This window comes from Ursus maritimus, unplaced genomic scaffold (assembly GCF_017311325.1).
Source record: "Ursus maritimus isolate PB19 unplaced genomic scaffold, ASM1731132v1 scaffold_5, whole genome shotgun sequence".
In the NCBI taxonomy this organism is placed as follows: domain Eukaryota; kingdom Metazoa; phylum Chordata; class Mammalia; order Carnivora; family Ursidae; genus Ursus; species Ursus maritimus.
The window spans coordinates 29433377-29453182 of record NW_024426663.1 but is presented as its reverse complement, the minus strand read 5'-3'; the positions used below and the strand labels follow the sequence as shown (position 1 = coordinate 29453182).

Sequence of the window (19806 nt, the reverse complement as noted above, 5' to 3'; positions counted from 1 at the left end):
CCAACATAACATATAGTAAAAATACTAAGTCCCAGAAGATATTCTTCTTACAAATTAAAAAATAATTAAATATAACTCTTTAGCAATATACAAATTATAAAATTATATAAAATAAAAAAGCAAGATAAACTCATTGGCCACTGGTGAGGATTCAACATCCAGCCCCACTCCCCTCCCTAGAAGTCAGGGGATGGGACTAAAAGTTCCAACCCTTTAACCATAGTTGATTCCCTGACAACAGTCCCAACCTTCAGTTAGTTACCGAGGGGCTTTCCAAAAATCATCTCCTTAACACAAAGAAAGATCTTTATTGCTCTCTTCATTTAGAAAATTCCAAGAGTTTTAGGAGCTCTGTGTCTGGAATGGGAAGGGAGACCAAACATATACTTCTTTTTATAAATCACACTATCACAGGACCCCAAGGAGCTTTTATTTATATGAATTCTATTAATGCTTATTGTATTAGAAATCAAAATTACGAAATTTTTAAAAGTTCTAAAAATTAAAACAATTATATGTATTTAATTCACTTAACCAATGCTTTACATTTTTGCAAATTTTAAAAATGGCTGTACTAATAGAAGCATCTAGATTTTCATACCTTCTGCATTCAATCTGTTACACTATCACATACCATATAGCCTTTGGAAAACTCCACTGTAAAACTGTGAGCAAATGAAAGTGAAAAAGGCAAATAACGTCTCAGTATTACTATGAAAATAACTTTTACCTTGCAGACACACTGAAAGTGTCTCAGGGAACCCAAAGGACTCCCAGACCATACTTTGGAAACTACTAGTCTAGTGAATTCAACAGATAATGTATTTTTAGTACTATCTTACCAAAAACTACAAAATTCTTTGAGAACACAGACAGGGAAACACATTTTGGAGACAGCCAGGGGAACTTCTACAGAAGTGGTATCATCTGATCTGAGACTCAAGCCCAAATCCTTACAAACTAGACCCCACAAAAACTGTACCCTCTCCCTCCTACTTTTTAGTGTGTCTACCACCCCTGTCTTCTTATATCTCACTTGGTTACCATTCCTCAAACTAGCCACCCTTGCTCTGTTTTTCAAGCCTGTGTATTTACCGTGGATTCAGTCTGAAAGGCTCTTCCCTCATATAATCCCATGGTGGTTCTTGCCACACCTGGCCATCCTGAAGGTTAAAGGAAAGCTGTATCTCAATACACCTATAATCCACTCAGGGCCCACTTCTTGGGGGAATTCTGCCTTACACTAACTGTTATATATGTGCAGTAGGAGCCATAATTAACAAACTATATGGCAGCATTATTTGTAAAAGTGAAAAATGATTGGAAAAGAAACCTAAATATCCATCAAGCCTAGAATGAAAAAAAAAAAAAACACTAGTGCATTCACAGAAGAGAATGAATTAGAGCTACATGTTCCAACATTAAGTCTCAAAAACAATGACATTACGCACAAAAAACCTAAATGTTCATCAAAATGAGAATGAAAAAAACCACTAAAAGTCACACAAGAGAATGAATTAGAGCTACATGTTTCAACATGACTAAGTCTCAAAAACAGTAACGTTAATATGCATGAAAAGTAAGAGTCCTATAGTTAAATAGGAATATTTAATAGGTATGAATATTTATGAATTTATGAAGTTATACTATTTACAATTTAAAATTTCTTAATTTATATTTTGATAGGTAACACATGATTTAAAATTATAAGAATTTCCTCCCATTCTTGTCCTCCCTCCAGTTATACAGCTTTCCTCCCAGAAGACAATCAATATCACTAGTTTCCTGAGTATCCTTTCAGATATATTTTGATATATAATGGTTTAAGTTCACAGGACAGACTATAATATGGTTTATGTGTCTCCAATATAAATTAAAAGTTTAAAATATGCATGGAAATGACAGTCAAATTCAGAATAAAAATTAGAGGCAAAGAGGGAGAGGAACTGACTCAGAAAGGGGCACTTCAAATGTACCTATAGTATTTCATTTCAGGTTTATTGTGTTTTCTCTAGATTTTTTTTTATACATAAAGTAATTATTGTTCGGAGCGCCTGGGTCCTGGGATCAAGCCCCGCATCAGGTTCCCTGCTCAGTGGGGAGCCTGCTTCTCCCTCTCCCTCTGCCGCTCCCCCTCATGTCAAATAAATGAGTGAAATCTTTAAAAAAAGAAAAGAAACAAGTTTTTTAAAAATAATAATTATTATTTTTCTGCATAAAAGAAAACAGGTGAAGAGGATCACATTTGAGAAGGTAATTAATTTGATGTCAGATGGAGTGAAATCAGATGGAGGGGCGCCTGAGTGGCACAGCGGTTAAGCGTCTGCCTTTGGCTCAGGGCGTGATCCCGGCGTTACGGGATCGAGCCCCACATCAGGCTCCTCTGTTGGGAGCCTGCTTCTTCCTCTCCCACTCCCCCTGCTTGTGTTCCCTCTCTTGCTGGCTGTCTCTATCTCTGTCAAATAAATAAATAAAATCTTTAAAAAAAAAAAAAAAGAAATCAGATGGAGTGAAAACAGATTTGGTGAAAACTAAAATAAGGGCATGCATTCAATACTCTAAAATGAGTCTAAAGTTCAGGATGAAACCAGAGATCAGGGATTTACATAAAGTGATACTTGAAGTTCTAAGAATAAATATTCAGATACATGTACACTCCATAACTTAACAGCACAGATTCCTTAAGGACCGAGCCCAAAACTTTGCTATTTTAGTTTCTTTGGAATACTACCTACTGTTCATAAGACTTCAATTCACCTATAACCCTACTATTTTTCTTAGATTTAAAAAAAACAAAAAAACCCACAAAAACCTGGAATGGGTGAGCCTATTTTTGTAAGTAACTTAACAATGGACAGTAACACACACAGACACACACCTACCTCTATTAAATTAGAATCAAAGGGAGACAGTGTTCTGATTAGTTCTAGGTAAACTACAAAACCTTTCTTGATCAAACTTTAATAATTAAAAATTTTTCTATAGTAGTTTCCAACATAGCTTAAAAATACCATAAACAAGTCCTTGATATAAATTATTTTCTCATCTTGTTTCTCTAATAAAAGTACTATCCTGACAAGTCTTTGAAGGCTGAGATTATTTACAGCTGTTTTGTTGCTCCTGAAGTTTAAGTATTCACCAACTTTCTCCTTCTCTCTCTGTTATAAAGCAAACTTCTTTTTCCAGATTCTTGAGCTGTTCCCCTGCATATAACTGACCTCTTCTCTAGTTCCCTCCATTCCTTAACTTAACTGACAAATATGTATTAAATGCCTACTTTGTGAAAAGCAATGTGTTAGACACCATCCCTCTGGTCCCTAAAAAGGTGACAAAAACTGCATGGCCTTAAGAAAATCTTTGTATATCTCAACAGAATTCAGAATCCTTAGAACTTAACGTTCTAGGTCTGGACATCAAAATTACAATGCTGTACCAGTAACCTAAGTGGAAATACATTTCAGTAGATTTACACGTCTTCAAAAATTTCATAGAGTACAGATGTTTTTCAGGCAATGGAAGCCATATTAAAAGCATGCCATTTAGTACTGTTCAGAACCTGAGGGTCATTCAGTTAAAAAGCAGATGCCTACTTGTTTGGATAACCTTTATAGACCACCTCTGAGAGCATATGTATATACATATCCCTAAGATACTTCTTTAGCACAAGTTAAAGGATCTCAATGACAACAACAAACAGGGAACTCAGTTAAAAACCAAAGATAAAAACCTTGGGGTGTGTGGGTGGTGCAGTCGCTTAAGCCTTTGGCTCTTGATTTCAGCTCAGGCTGTGATCTCAGAGTTGTGAGATTAAGCCCTGCATCAGGCTCCATGCTCAACTCAAGTCCGCTTGGTTTCTTTCTCCCTCTCCCTCAGCCCCTCCCCACTTGTGCAAGCTCTCTCTCTCTCAAATAAATCCTTAAAAAAAAAAAAAAAAAAAAAAAAAAAACCACAAAGATAAAAATCAAAAATAAAGATAAAAGGTTTGGAAATAACTACAATCTAGCATTAGAATTGTAAGAATGTTGCTCTTTGGTCTCAGCCACAGAAAAGAGATGAGGAAGGGGACTTCATCATTTGGGAAGCATAGCAGTAAGACACACACGTTGTGCCCCTGCTGTGGCTCTAAGGTCTACCGCCTTCAGAAGTCAACCTGTGGCAAATGTGGCTATCTTGACAAGTGGAAGAGAAAGTATAACTGGAGCACCAAGGCTATGAGATGAAATATACTGGAACCAGTTGAATGAGGCACCTAAAAATTGTATACCACAGATTCAGGCACAGATTCATGAAGGAACAACACCTAAACCAAGAGGGCAGCTGTTGCAGCATCCAGTTAGTTCATCTTAAGGATTTCAATGATTCGTCACAAAATAAATGTTCCGGTAAAAAAAAAAAAAAAAAAAAGTAAGAATGTCTTTTGTAGTTGTGGTAATCATTTATACATTTTAGAATAACAGCTCTCAAAAACTCCCTTGACTACTCTCCCCTACAATAAACTTTACAGAAGTGCACTAAGAATGAAACTGGCTTTGTCATATTGTGTTAATAATATTGATACAGTATTTTTTAAACTGTTAAAAAGACAAGGTCACTGATATAAACAGATTTTTAGGGGAAGTAGGGCATCGCTGCCTCAGCAGTTTATAGAAAGATGGCCATTACAAAGACCTATAGATGACTCAAAAACGCAAGCTTCATATTCCTCCCTTTTCCTATCAATGAACGTTAACAAACAACTAAAAAGCAAATTTTTATCACAATTTAAAAGAAAGCAAGTTTCACAGACTCTCCAGGGGATCAGATCATTCATCTTTATTTCCTATATCCACACTGTTTATATATCCACAGAATGGTGATGATGATAATAATGACAGCAGTTAACATAATTAAACATTTACTACCAATCAGGCTTTTGGGCCAAATGCTTTACATGATTACCTTATTTAATTCTCCTAACAACAATATGAGAAAGGTATTATCATTAGCCCATTTTTCAGCTAAGAAAACCGTCGCTTTTAAAAGTTAAATAACTTGCCTACGGTCCCATATGTAGCATGTATTAAGTGGAGCCTGGGATTCCATTTGCTTAACTCAAACTGCAACAATAAATAGCTATAGTAACTATTATACTGTCCTACTGTAATTGATCGAATGGCTCCCTACCACTTATTGTATCAAAAAATCCTTACAGAATAAGGTTCCATTCATTCATTTGTTCAGTGGAAAGACTTTTGTTGAGTATTTATTACGAGCCTTCATTTGTTCACTGGAAAGACTTGTTGAGTATTTATTATGTGCCAACACTATACCAAGTTCTGAGTGAAGCCGCAAAATAAATGATCTCTGGATCAGTCATATGATTGATGTTATTTAAAAATAATCTCTAGGGGCCCCTGGGTGGTTCAGTGGGTTAAGCATCCAACTCTTGGTTTTGTCTCAGGTCATGATCTCAGGGTCGTGAGATCAAGCCCTGTGATGGACTCCACATTCGGCATGGAGTTTGCTTGAGACTCTCTCCCTTTCCCTCCACTCTCTCTCTAAAACAAAAAAAAATTTTTAAAGTCTCTCCTAAAAAAAAAATAACAAAATATAAATCAGCTCTATTTGGGCAAATAAAACACATCATTATAGGAAATGGAATGCTGGAATAAACAGATCACACATTCAAGCACTTATATTCTAAGGGTTGTGGACTAGTTACTATCAACAAATTTTCCAACCTTGCTCTACTACAGATTTTCAAAATTTTCTATCAAACAAAAAATGTAATGAAAACACAGAACACATTTACACACACACACAGGTCAAAAGATCTTTCACTTCCACATTCAACTTAACAGAATAATATAGCTTCTGTTGGGAAAACCATGGTCATGAGTGGCCTTAGCTTTCTCCCTTTCCAGCTTGAAGAGACATCTGGTTGCCAGCTGTGTAGCTCCTAAAAGTCACTGCTTGCCAAGTAGTTGGCAGAAGGTGGTGAAGAGCTGACCACCTGCAATCCATTTTGACACTGCCTTTGACCATTGCTTTGGAGAAATTAATATATTACAGAAATTCCAAAAGGAGTTGGCTAAATTTCAAGGTAGGAAGTTGGCCATTTTGGCTGACCTTACTTTAACTCAAATCAAAGGGGTATGATGTTGGAGAAGAAAAGATAAAAAAGCTACTAAAGCTTACAGGAAATTTTCAGGGCTATATCCTTCACCTCTTCCAGATACTGTCCACCATACTTCTGGCCATCTTTACTTTAAATATAAGAAGTACATAAACAACTAAAGCTACCAGGGAAATACTATACCTATGTCTATGCAAATATATGTCATTCCTATTTTTCACTTTTCTGTCAGTATATTCAGTATATACACACAATGTATGTCAATATAGTATATTATATACATTATATATGAATACATATTTAATAACATGGAAATTTTACTTAACTTTTATGTTATTATTATGTCTGCTATACATGGTATATATATATCATACACAATTGTATATCAGAGGTAAAGGTATATATTATACACAATTGTATATCAGACATAAAGGTATAAACATATTTGGGAAGATGCCACAGTTTGGGAAAAGTGCTTGCTTAAAAAAAAAAAAATCAATACAATTTTCCCACTGATTCATGATGTAAAATTCTATAATCAAGGCTTGTAGATTTGTAATTATGGTATGTCAGCTACATTTAAACAAGAGTGTTAAAAGATTGTTAAAGTTAAACTAACACAATTGCAGTGTGAATTGTCCTAGTCTCATTCTAATCTACTGGTGTCACTTTCATTTAATCAGAGGAAAACTATGGGCCAATGTCAGTGCTATTTCCAATGCCCTAACATTCTTTGTTCATGCTGGATTTTAAACCATTACCAATCTAAAATGGTTATAAAAAGACATATTTAAGAAAGTATTTTTAATCAGTTAATTCACTCACCAGTGGGCTAGTTTAGCAAGCTTTATTGAAAATAAGTTGGCTTTAAAGTTATTAAATAAACTTTTATGTTAAATGCATGACAACATTTTGTTTTTGCAGAAGTATTTCTTGTATTTACCATAAATCTAGTAAAAAAAAAATTTATAAACACAAATCTTACTTGGGAATTTACGGTAGACATAGATCACTGAGCTGAAATACCACATCAGCATTTAAAACATCGAGCCTCTATTTTCTTCTACTTTAATGAAAGTTATTTTCTAAATCACTAATAATTTAAACTGATACAGAAAACTAGTCTGGCAAGGATTCATATTTACAGGACACAGTTAAGTTTTAATTTAAGTAAGGTACAACATCAATTGACAGTTGTATTATCTGCAAATAGCCTCCAAATAAATCACGGCACACAAAACAGTGCTACGTTAGCTAGTTACGGAAGAAGTACTAATACAAATCATCCTGGTTTGCCTGAGACTTTCCCAGTGTTAGTGAGGATTCTACATCTCATTCTCCTCCTCAATTCTAGATACACTGGGACAACTGATACTACCAAGATATCAAAAAAAGGGAGGGGGAGGATTTTCAGTTACTGGAGAAAACAAAAATTGGAGTGATATTTGGTAACTCCCTCCTAGGGCTGCTACATTAGCTGTGACGCAGTGACAGATACCAGTAGGTCTAGCAATCTGCCTGAAACGTGGCTCTATAACTTTAAAAAGCACCTGCCAGACCCAAACCCACCAACTAACACATTAAATAATGAGTCACATGTGAACAAAGGCTGCTGCTTGAAGAAACTGCACACATCTCTCACAGCCATAATTAGCTCTGGAAAAACAATCCTGTTACTGGGAAGGGAATATTTAAGGAGTCCTTGAGAGGTTCAGTACCAAGTTAGCCTCATTGCTGTCCAACTCTTACAAGCCTTTCCTAGTAACTGGACTCTTTCCTTGTTTCTAGGGTTCTAACCTCTCTCTTAAAATCTATTTTCTAGCAATCAGATCCTTTCCCTTTGTTACCAGATGAGATAACAAACTTTCTTTAGGTCTAGAGTACCATAGGCTTCTGCCTATTTCCGTAGGGCCTTACCTAAAGCCCTTGAAACTTGCTTTTACTTTCCTGTCTAATGTGGCTGCCATCACTGGACTGCCTTCACCATTTTGCCAACATGCTGAGACTTGCATCTTTCATTCATTGATCTCTCTGTTGCCAAATACCATCATCTACTTATTGCCTATTTCCATACTCTTATAACTTTCCACCTCACTGCTCAGACTTCACTAAAACCCACTACGGGGAACTTCTGGATCAATATTCTAGCAGATTGATTAGATGCTAAACTCTAAGAATTCACCCTCCTTGGGACAGCCACCCAAACTGAACTCTAGGAGTAATAACTAGAATGTAATTCTAATGTCTCTCAACTCCTGGAGAGAAAAACTGAAGTAACTGGAGACAGGAATGACTTTAAATGTCTTCTTTCAAATAAAAGTCGGGACTTCTGAAGAGAAATGAGGCTATGGGAAATGAACACCTAGCTAGAAAAAAGGTGCTGAGAACAGAAATTGGTTTTTAGACCATTGCTTTAAGAAACCACTGAACAGAAGCCTGTTCACAAAACCAAGAACATGTCTGAATCATGAAACTAATCAAGAAGTCTTTGAAACTAAATCTGGAGAGGAGAGAAATGCATACCTTGGAAGACCTTTTTACTATGAAAAATTTTAAACATATACAGAAAAGAACATAATCAAGCCCATGATGATTCTGCCCTAACAATTATTAATATGTTGCTGCTGTATCTGCATTATCTACTTTTTTTCTTTGCTAAAGTTAAATGTAGAATTTTAAAAATAGGACACTAAGGCAAAAGATGGAAAAAGTTATAGTAAAATAATTTTCTGACAAAAAGTAACAAAAGAGAGACAGGGAACAATGTTTATGGATTTAGATGGTTGTCTACCAAGGTAAAATACAAACAATGAACAGTTAAAATAGAAGTTTTAGGTTTTTTAAAGAATGTATGTATCTCTTTTTAGCACAAATGGGGAAGCTCTACACCAAAAATGTCATTAGAAAAACTATGAAAAAAAAAATCTTTGGTAGACATTTCCAGTAATTTATAAGCAATCTGAGTAAATATGTCAATAGTAAATTATGAAGGGGTGTCACAAAAACGATAAATTTTTTGTACTGAAGTATGAAGAATCAAAAATAAAATTTGATAATGCTCTACCAGTGAAATAAATTGAAAATCAAACTTCATTTCCAAGCCATTTCCATATGCACCTGACAATTTTTGAAAGCCTAAAAACTTTGCTTATTAACTACTTAAATGGGTATGTTTTCTCTAGAATATGTATTATAATCATATAACTACTGGCACTAATTTTATAAACTAGTGTAGATCATAAGGATGAAAAATGACAAGATCACACAGGTAATTAACGGAAAACTACCATTAGGAGTCATTTCTCAAGACTTTTGGCCTAAAGCCCTCTCCATGATACATACCCTGGTACTTCTGCCAAATAGATTTACTAAAATGACATAAACAAAATCTAGCAAAAGTGAACAACAGAATTCTAGGGTGAGGGATAGTGCAAATTATTTATCTTTTCAAATATACATATCAATTCCCCTATTTCACATATCTTTAAAAATACTCTTTTTAAGGAACATTGCAGCTTAAACAGTTGTAGATCAGAAACTTTGGTTCTTTTCTCTGTTCTGCCATTAACTAGCACAAGTTTAGTTTTTCTACTTTAACTTAATTAAACCTCAGCCTCTCATTTATAAAACAGATACACAAACAATACTATTAAGTTAACATTTACTAGCCACTTGCTATTTGCCACATACTGTGTTAAACAGCATAGCAGGCATTTCTTGCAACAACTTCATGAGATGGCTACTGACTCCATTTTACAGATGAGGCAACTGAGGCACAGTGCAATGTAACGTATTCAACAACACATAATAAACGGCAGAATCAAGATTTGAACCCAGACAGTCTCACTTGAGAAAAGGCTGTGCATTTAACTACTACTCATAGAATCTTCCTACGGCCGATAACAATAAAGCTTCTAGGAAAGTACCGTGCAATCCTGTGCTACGCGTCTGAGGTAGTATCTTAAGTGAATTTATTCTTCCCTTTGCCTGTCCTTCCTCTGGTGGAAAAAACAAAGGGAGGAAAGGTGGGCAAAGAGGAAGAAGCCAGACGGCTAGGATTAGACATTTATTTCTACAGCAAAATAACCTGCTTCTTCTGGGGGCTGTTTATCTTTTCTCCGAGAATGTCTCATCAAAAAGTTTGATGTTCTTGGGTCTGAACCATAAGTCTACCAAGTACTGTAGTGTCTAACAGCACTCAGAATTATGGCCAATCACAGGACTGGCCTACCCAGGATAGTTATTTCAACAGCATCCCACAGGCTCTGGGGCGAGCTAGGCCACAGAAGTTTGAGGAGTGTGCTGGAAGTTCTTAGAGACTGGGAGTCCCGCCTGCCATGTTAGATCACAGGGCCCCAACAAGGCCTCATTTCTGATGAGGGCCAGGCTCTCGGCGTTCCCTAAACTTCAGAACCCGCTTGCGCGTCCACCTGAGGGCCGGTAAGGGACTGAATCCACTCCCCACCAGTCAAGTTGGGCAGGGGACCCGCGGAGAGCGCACACCGGAGGTACGACCCCAAACGGAACCCTCTCCGGCTCCGGGCCACCGCCCCTCCACCTCCCCGGCCGCCGCTCCCGGGTCTCCCGCATCGCCGGCGCCCGAGGGGTGGGGTCGCGGCGACCCTCGCCGCCCAACGGTTCGGTTCTTGAGGAGAAAGGCAGGGGGAGGGGCGTGTCCCGGCCCGCGGGCTCAGGCACCGACGCGTTCCCGCGGCATCCCCGCCCCGGCCCCGCCGGCCGCGGAGCCCCAGGTGAGGCCTGGAGTCCGGAGCCCGCTCTGGGCCTGCGCTCCGCCGGGCCTCTCGGACCGCCATAAGGCGAAGGAGAGGAGGCGCTGGCGTGTGCGCCGCTCGCGGCTCCTTACCGCTTCACCACGCCGGTTTTGATCTTGATCTGCCTCACGCGAGGATCGGCCATGATCCCTCGAGCGCCGCGGGAAGGAGGGGTGGAGAGCTAGGGTAACCGTGGAGGAAGACAGCGCGTAGGAGGCGGTAGTGCCGGCGTAGTCGCCGCGGCCTCGCGCGCATGCGCAGACCCCGGCGCGGCCCTGGGGCCGGACCACACCGATGGGCGGGGTCGGGGGGGGGGGTGTCGCTCCTCGCACCTTCTGTCATCCGCCTCCACCCGCTTTCCCCCTCGTGGACCTGCCCTTGTCTCGCTCCGACAATCTTCCTTTTAGTGTTTGAATTGCCTTTATTTTAGTGTAGACACAAGTTACACTTTTCCCGGTCTCCACAGCCTGGGCGTTGTGGGAAACTTCAGTATCTTTCCCGGGAGATTGGTTTGGCCATGACATTGCTTTGCGAAATTATCTGCTTAGTGGACAGAATGACCTAAAAATTGTATTAAGGATATTTTCGGTGTCATTATCTGATGTCAAATGGGGCAAAGTAATGTATGTTTAATGAAATAAACTACCATCATGCACTCAGTCAAGAAAATCTTTACCCTCTACGTCGGACCTTTGCAAAACATGTTTGTAGACCTGTAACTCAAAAAGGAAATCACTCTAGGACTTATTCAAATAATCATCAATACTTGTTTATCTTAAATATTCAACTTACAAAAATGTATGTGGCATACAAAAGCTTGGGCTTCTTGGTCACACAAACCGACTGACTTTGGAGGTTCCACCATATAATAATTAGACAACACTGGGCACATGGGCCACTTAACCTCACTGCTGAGTCCATTGCCTTGTATGCAAAATGGAAATAATGCCCACTTTACAGAGTAGATATGAAAATTAAATCTCAGGGCCTGATGCACAGTAGATGCTCAACTTTTGACTCGTTTTATACTTTCAAACCACGTGTCTGTTGCATAAAATGAAGTGCACCTCCAGTCAGCCTCTTCCTGATGGAGTCCCCCAATGGATGCAGGGCAGAGCCTCCTTTCTTTTCTTAATTCTTGGTATCATCCTTCAAATACATCTACCTAATTGTCTCTTCCATTCCTTACACTTGATTTCCTCATTCTGGCTTTCATGGTTAGCTCTGGAACACTCTTCTGCCCTGCCAGTCCAAGACCCTTAGTTTAAACCCAGGATCAAAACCCACCTTCTGGAGAAAGGCTACCATGACTGAACCCTGCCTATTCAATGCTGCCTGCATGCTTTCGAATTACCCAATATTAAATTTTATTTTTAGTATATTTCTTTTAAAAATTATTTGAAAATTCTTCAAGATCCAGGTTCCATACACAGCAGATGCCAAATTCAATAAATAATGTCATTTGACTGGCTGGCACACTGAAATATAATTTCAAGTGACACAGCAAATTTATGACATACTGGGGGGGATAGGGTTCCAAAACAAAACAAAAAAACAGCAGACTCACCAAAGCAAAATGCTACAGTTAGAAATCTTAGTAGATCATTAATATAAAGTTACCAGGAGCCCCTTTAAGGCAAAGAAACAACAGCAGCCAAACCCGCAAACCAAAGATTGTGCAGCTAGGGCTCTTGCTACTGTCAAGGATCTTCCTTCAGTCAGGCAATAAAAACCATGTACTCTTCATATTCTTTTTGCCTTGATTTCCAGAACTTCAGAGCTGAGCTGTATGCTGATTTGCAGGAGTTTCACTCAGCCTAGATTTTCTGATGTAAACACCGACTATCTTTTCCAACCCCCAACTCCATCTCCACCCTTTTGTCCTTTTTTTTCCTTTATTTTAATGATTTTTGTATCATCATTTACTGTAAACCAGTAATTATTATAACCCAAAGATAGCTTCCTCTGCTGTGTGTACCCAGGCCCATACCCAGGCACTCAAGGACAGTGTGTATCTGTGTCTGTCTGTATTATATTGTATACTTGGGGCTATGGGTTAAGATCATGCAGTTTGGCCCCACCCTTAAGGAGAGGGAATCAAGTGAAATTGTTCCAAGTGTCAGGAGTTTACAGTAGTGGTTAAGAGCATGAACTCTGGCCCTGACTGCCTACGGTCACATCATAGCTCTGCTTCTTACTGTGTAAAATTGGACAATGCCCCAGTTGTTTCCTCTTTAAAATGTGGGTGATAATAATACCCACTCATCAGGTTGTTATAAAGCTTTAAAAAGTTCACATTTGTAAGGTGCTTAGGACAGTGCTGGTACTTATCAAGTCCCATACAAAAGGTTCATTAAATAAATAAGTAATCTGGAAAAGAGGTCCTAAACAGGAAACTAAGACACAGTGCAAGGAACATTCATATGAATACAGAAATGTACATGATGGGGCACCTGAGTGGGTTAGTCAGTTGGGCGTCCAACTCTTGATCTGAGCTCATGTCTTGATTTCAGGGTTGTGAGTTCAAGCCCCATGTTGGGCTCCACGCTGGGCTACTTAAAAAAAAAAACACGAAAGAAAAAGAAAAGAAATACAAACTATGTAAATTGCATTTCTCATTGTTTGGCATCCTTTTGTTCTGTTATCCCTAAACATTAGTTGAGTTGTTTTTAAATATTCCAGCCTGGGACTTAGGTAAACTATAGGAATGAATCTGTTAAGAGACTCTGTAAGGGATACATTTATCAACATTTGAGACTGAGGGCTGAAGAGATCCCCAAAACTGCAGGAATCTGTCAGAGCAAGAGGAAAGTGTAGTTATCTCCTCCCTGAGTGGCAATTCCTCCACTGCTGATCTTGGAGGGTTGTGGTAATATTTTACTAAAGAACACTGCAGTTTCCCTCACAAATAACAAGTTATTTCCCCCCTATGCTTACAGAGCTATGAACTCAGTCTTACCAACCCTCCATGCCATTCTCTCCCAATTGACTGCAAGCTCTTCAAGATTAGAGACCACAATGCATTCATCTTAATCTCCTTGGCACCAAGCTCAATGCCTATAGGAGATACATAGTAAGTATTTTCTGAGTTAAAGAAAAGTCAAATATGGGACTGAGATAGATTTCTAATTTTGACACAAACAAAAGATCGGTCATGTCTTTACCTTCCTGGAACTCTGAGACAACCTACATGAAATGAGACTAACATAAGGGCTAACATGCTGTTGCTCTGAAGCTGTACTTCTGTTGAATAAAACCAGGTGGCCAACTGGAGAAGACATCCCTGGAGAGATAACTTAAATAAAGAAGTACTGTTGATAAAAGTATGTTTTTGTGAAATGTCTCTGATAATTATCACTGGGTGCTGGTAAGACTTGAAATGTTTTCTTCATCATTAGGAATTGCACCTCTTGTGAAGAGATCCACTTTCTTCACTGCTACTTGGACATTTTTTCAAATTCTCTTGGCCCTCCCTCTAACTGGAGCCACTGTAGTGGCACCCAGTCACACTCAGGGTTTGACCAGCAGTGCAGGACAGCAATCTGGAAGTGCCTTGCTTCAGGCCTAGGCCAGAGCCCCACAGAGATGGGAGACAGGCATGGGAAACTTCTCAGTACGCTTGTGTGCACAACCTAGTACTTCAGGGGCCTATGGATCAAATGTTCCCCCTCTTTAGCTCTCCATACAGTAGACACATTTCATAAAACTCTTCAGTCGATCCCATGGAATCAAATACCAGTCAGCTGTAGCCACTGACAAACTCAATAATCCACGCTTGCATTTCCTTCTTTCCCTGTTTCATTTACCTATTGCTCACTCTTGGCCTCAGAATCACTTTCCAAGTAAGTGGGGGTAGTAATACACGGCACTTGGGAATACTATTCTGGCAGATTAATCAAGTGAATCAGAACACTGCAACTTTGAATGGGGAGACATAGCAAGAGTAGGGTTCTGCATCCAGTTTGGGCTGCAGTACAAGCTCCCCTGCTATTTAGGCCATACAAACCAGTAGATCCAATGATGTTGATGCATCCGGTGGCTAAGGATACTGTGGGGAGTCTCTGGTAAACGTGAAGAGGAGAAAAGCATATAGGTCATGCCTGTTGTGGTAGAGAAATACTCACTTTTTGAAAGACAACCCCAGAAATACTCTAGGCCCTAGCAGAGACTTAGACTTGATAATGTGCCACCAAAAAAATATAGGGACAAAGCCACCAATTATCAGAGGAGTGTTATCAAATTCATTATGGGTGGGCATAATAGTAATCCACTGTGCAAAAATGGTACATCTGGGGTTGAGCCTGAGCAGATCCAGAAGTCACCCGTAAATTCCTAGGATCTCTAATTCTGTTAGTTTTACCAACACATCTCCCTCAACTCTATGGCTTCCCTAGGGATTCCATTCAACTAAAGTTTTGTAATGGAGAAAGAAAACATGGACCTCATCCACAGATGGGTCAGTACAATAAGTTGATGTTAACTATATAATATAGGGACTACTGCTGCACGATAGCCCAGTTAGAGGTTGCCCTAAAGGACACTGGAAAGAAAAATCTTCCTCCTGCTGTGAAGCTACCAGCAGAACACTTGGTCAGTGGCTTTATATGGTCAGAGATAATGTTTGTTGTTTTAGGCCACTAACTTTTGGGGTACTCCGTTATGCAGCAATAGATAACTAATGCAGGGACTACACATGGGCTCCTTTTCCTCGAGGCTGACCTAGCTGCTTCCACTGCTGAATGTCGAACCTGCCAGCAGTAGAGACCAATACTGAACCCTTGATATGGCACCATTCCAGGAGAAGACTATCTGGTTGAAAGCTTGATTACATAGGACCCCTTCCTCCCTGGAATATACAGTGTGGCAACCGTGAGAGTACACTGCTCAAGTCTACCTTTAAGAGAAACTTCTGTGGGAAGCATAGTTAACTGTCAGCCTCCAGCTTCCACACCTTTGGATTCATGTATCTAAGTGAAGGACATGCTTCTCTCCCAGCCAGTTACTGAGCACAGCAGTGGTATTAGAGCCAGATGATTCCTGTCCAACATGGCATTCCTCTAATGGGAAACCTCAGCTCAGGAACACCCTATCAACCCGGGAAGACTTCACAAAAACTTCACTGAAGTCTAAAGCTCTTTCTACCCAATCTTTCCTTCCCTCCTTTTCACAGGTGTTAGACCAGACCTGTATTGCAGTCTGAAGTTGCTCCCAGCTCATGTCCTTCACAGGTGTTTCCTTCAATAGATCTTTACATGTCTAATCCTATTTTGGCTTCTGCTTCTTGAAGGATCTAAACTGACGCAGACAGTGATCTATCCTTGCCAGAAATGACATCTACTCTAGATAGTGATTTGCTAATTGACAGTGTATCACACTCAACATTGCCTGAGATCAAAAGAAGTATAACAATGAAACCAGAGAATCCTCTGATCTTACCATATGCCTCATCACCTAGAAGCAACCAGTTTAATAGAATGACAGAATAACCTGTTAAAGACTCAGGTAATGTGACAACTTGGTTGGGGCAGCACTCCCCAGGATACGACATATGCACTGAACTAATAGCTGATATACGGTTCCTCAATACATAGAATACATGGACTGGAACCAAGAAACCAACTAATGGAAATAGCATAGGCACCTTTTACCATCACATCCAGTAAACTACTTGTGGTATTTGTTCTTATTGTCCATGCCACCCCAGGCTCTATTAGATTAAAGGTCTTGGTTCCATGGAGAATGGTTCCAGTATAGGAAATAGTAAAAATTCCACTGAATTTGAAGGTATGCCTACTATTGGATACTACTATATTATTGCTTTGGGCTCCTTATGTGAGTGGACTACCAGGCCAAAACAAAAAAAAAACAAAAAAAACCCCAAAACACCTTAACTCTACTGGTAGCGGAAATTGATCCCAAATACCATGAGGAGCTAGGTTTATGACTTCATAGTAGATGCAGGGAAGAACGTGTTTGGAACTTAGGGCATTCTCTAGGGGTATTGTTTTAAGCCAGCAGCAATGGGAAACTAATATACAACTGTCAGCTGATGTCACCTGTGGCTCAGTCTTCTTTTCTCTCCCAGTGTTTCTACTAATCCAAGAGGGTTGGCCAGAGCATTAGTCATATCACTTCTGACTGAACACATGACTTCTTAGGAACTCATGGAGAAGGTCTGGCTGCAGCTCACTATGCATTGGGGCCTACCCAAGACGACTTGACAGGGTGTACATATGCTGAACATGTGCATGCCCCATGACCCACAATTTCTTCTGCAAGTATCAAGTATAAATGCTTACCTACGTTTCCTAAAAGACATGCACAAGAATGCTCAGGTAGGATTGTCTATAATAGCAAAAAACTGGAAACAACATGATTCTTGGCTTGCTTTTTCACCCTTTGGGTGGTATATTGGAAGAACAGAATTTCTCAATTTTAGATTTAGATTTTAGCAATCCAGTTACGACACTTTCCCCTTTGTGATGAGTGTTCTTTGTACCCTATTTAAGAAATCTTTGCCTACACACAAGGTTATTAAGATATTATCTTGTGTTTTATTAGAGATGATTTATTTTCTCACCTTTCACAATTACATACATTACACTAGAATTCATATTTGTGTATGGTGTGAGGTACGGGTCAATTTATGAAATTTTTTACAATATGAATTCATCACTGCTTAAAGCATTCCCCATACTATACTTCCTGCTCTACTTACAAATTATTAGTGGCATCTATAACAGACACCATTAACTGGTCTACCCAACACTAATTCCCCAAGCCCTTCTTCCTTGCCTGCTCCATTGTAGGGCCTATTTTCCCAACTTCCAGGTACACAGTTCTGGACAATTACATATAAGAGGAATATGTAGGTAGTTGCTGGAAATGATTTGGATTTCTTGATAAAAGCAGTAAAGACAGGGATCTGCCCTGTTCCTACGTCTTCCATGAAAGTAGATGGAATAACTGAAATTAAAACATCCATCCTCCAATCATAAGGGAAAGATAAAATTTTCAGAGACACCATCCTGACATCACTGAGCTACTGTCTCAGAACCAAAATCAAAACCAAAACTAGCAGCTGTCTATCTCTACTCATGTGATAAAAACAAATCCTTATGTAGTTAAGCTACTCTTTATGGGCTTTCTGTTACTAGCAGTCCAAAGTATTTTCTAACTGATACAGAATCCATTAGAATTCTATGTATATGTCTCTGCTGGGGAGAGGGGAAGATATAACCACTGAATCTTTGGAATACACTTATGAAAACAAAAATATCTCCAACTGTGGGTTCCATAATGTACTGTGTTCTTATTGTAAGCATGTAGTAAACATGCAACTTAAATGGCCACAGGTCACAGAGTATGGATGTTGGATGGCTACGTGTTTTAGACAATAGAAATTCTATACAGGCATAGAGGGAATATGATCTTTTTGTCAGTGACTTAGAGAAGGCCCTATTTACAGCTGAACAAGTATCTGATATAACAATTCATTGTTCTGACACATATTGCAATCATGATGTGCAGTTTTTAATGCATCATGTTACATTAGCTAGGCCATAGTCTAATACCGTGTAACATAAATTTTGCCAAAAGGAATGACATTACATGACACTGACTTTTAAAAGACACACACTATTTTTTCAGATCACATACCTTTTATCCATGAGTGCCCAATTCAAAAATCAAGCTGGCAGACAAAAGTGGAGTGAATGTGTAGCCTCAAAGCAGCATATTTATCTTGAGTAGTTTTGCACATTTCTACCTGTAGTCAATGATTCCATTCCATTTTTATGTTGAAATGCATGAGCAACATTAATGGACCTTTTTTTGTCACCTGAAGTAAGACTTTTATTCAGGGTCAATCAAGAGAGACCTGAAAGGTGTTTTTGGATTTCACGCTATGGGTAAAATCTTTTTATGTGTTTATCATGAGCTCTATGACTGTTCTATTTGAAACTACCACCAAAATATTTATGATTAGTTTATTTTTATCCTATCTATGACTCTTTATTCTTTTCAACAAGATTTCTTTCTTAGATGTGAAATATTTTCAGTTGTCATTATATATTCTTTTTTGATAGCAATAGGAAATGTAACACAAAAAAGATAAGGATTTTGGAAAACAGATTACAGTTTCTAGATTATCAAAAGAATACTCTAAATACTGGTTCACAAAGATTCATCCATATAGGTTTTTAAATTTAAATTATTTACTTATTTTAAAAATTATCTTCCAATAGAGTTTTTGCTTATTATAGTAAACTACTTAAGGCTTAGAGAATTCTTCTTGGTTTACAAACCTAAATTCAGAAAAAAAAAAAAAAAGTAAGCTATCATCTGTAAAAGCTTACTAGGATTCTTCAGAGTAGTCTGCCAAGGGGAAGGAAGACTTTTTTTGAAATGGCTTTTCCCCTAATATTTTAAAGTAATATAAAGTTATTACTTCTTAATTGAAGACAGAAATTTCATTTAAACTTCCACAACTTCCAATTCTAACATTACTACTCTAATATTTAATTATTGTATTGTTATTTAATTATAACCACAATTATTTCTCTTCCCTTATTATCATATTTTTTGCACACGATGTGTGGGTGTGATTGCTATTTAATCATATAACTGAGATTTTTAAGAATTCTTTTCCTAAAAGACTTACATGCTTCCAAATGATTTGGAAACTTTAGAGCTGATAGAACTCCACCAATTTTCCTTGGATTTTTAGCCACATAAGAAATCAGAGTAATGGAATTCAATACAGTTGAATTCAGCACAACAAATGGAAGTCTATATGACACCAAGTAGCCAGTAATTAATGACTGATTTTTGTTTCCACTCTTTACTCAAATGTTTTGGCATTCAGCCATGCAGTGATGCTCCTGAAATGATTAAAAGCAAGGCTAGGCTTGGCTAGAT

General features: G+C 38.5%; 1 protein-coding gene and 1 long non-coding RNA gene across 3 annotated transcripts in view; one reads left to right on the top strand and one right to left on the bottom strand.

Moving 5' to 3' along the window:
• TBCA (tubulin folding cofactor A) overlaps nt 1-11138 on the bottom strand; it is a 101278-nt gene extending 90140 nt beyond the window's left edge. The window contains exon 1 of the mRNA XM_008691261.2: nt 10980-11138. Coding sequence (XP_008689483.1) covers nt 10980-11032 — 53 coding nt within the window. The 5' untranslated portion in view covers nt 11033-11138. The remainder of the gene's footprint in view (nt 1-10979) is intronic.
• LOC103663542 overlaps nt 10450-19806 on the top strand; it is a 31901-nt gene continuing 22544 nt past the window's right edge. The window contains exons 1-2 of one of the 2 annotated variants that reach the window (XR_568789.1): nt 10450-10623; nt 13827-13960. This is a non-coding gene — a long non-coding RNA (uncharacterized LOC103663542). The remainder of the gene's footprint in view (nt 10624-13826; nt 13961-19806) is intronic. The other variant, XR_568790.1, reaches the window with a different exon arrangement.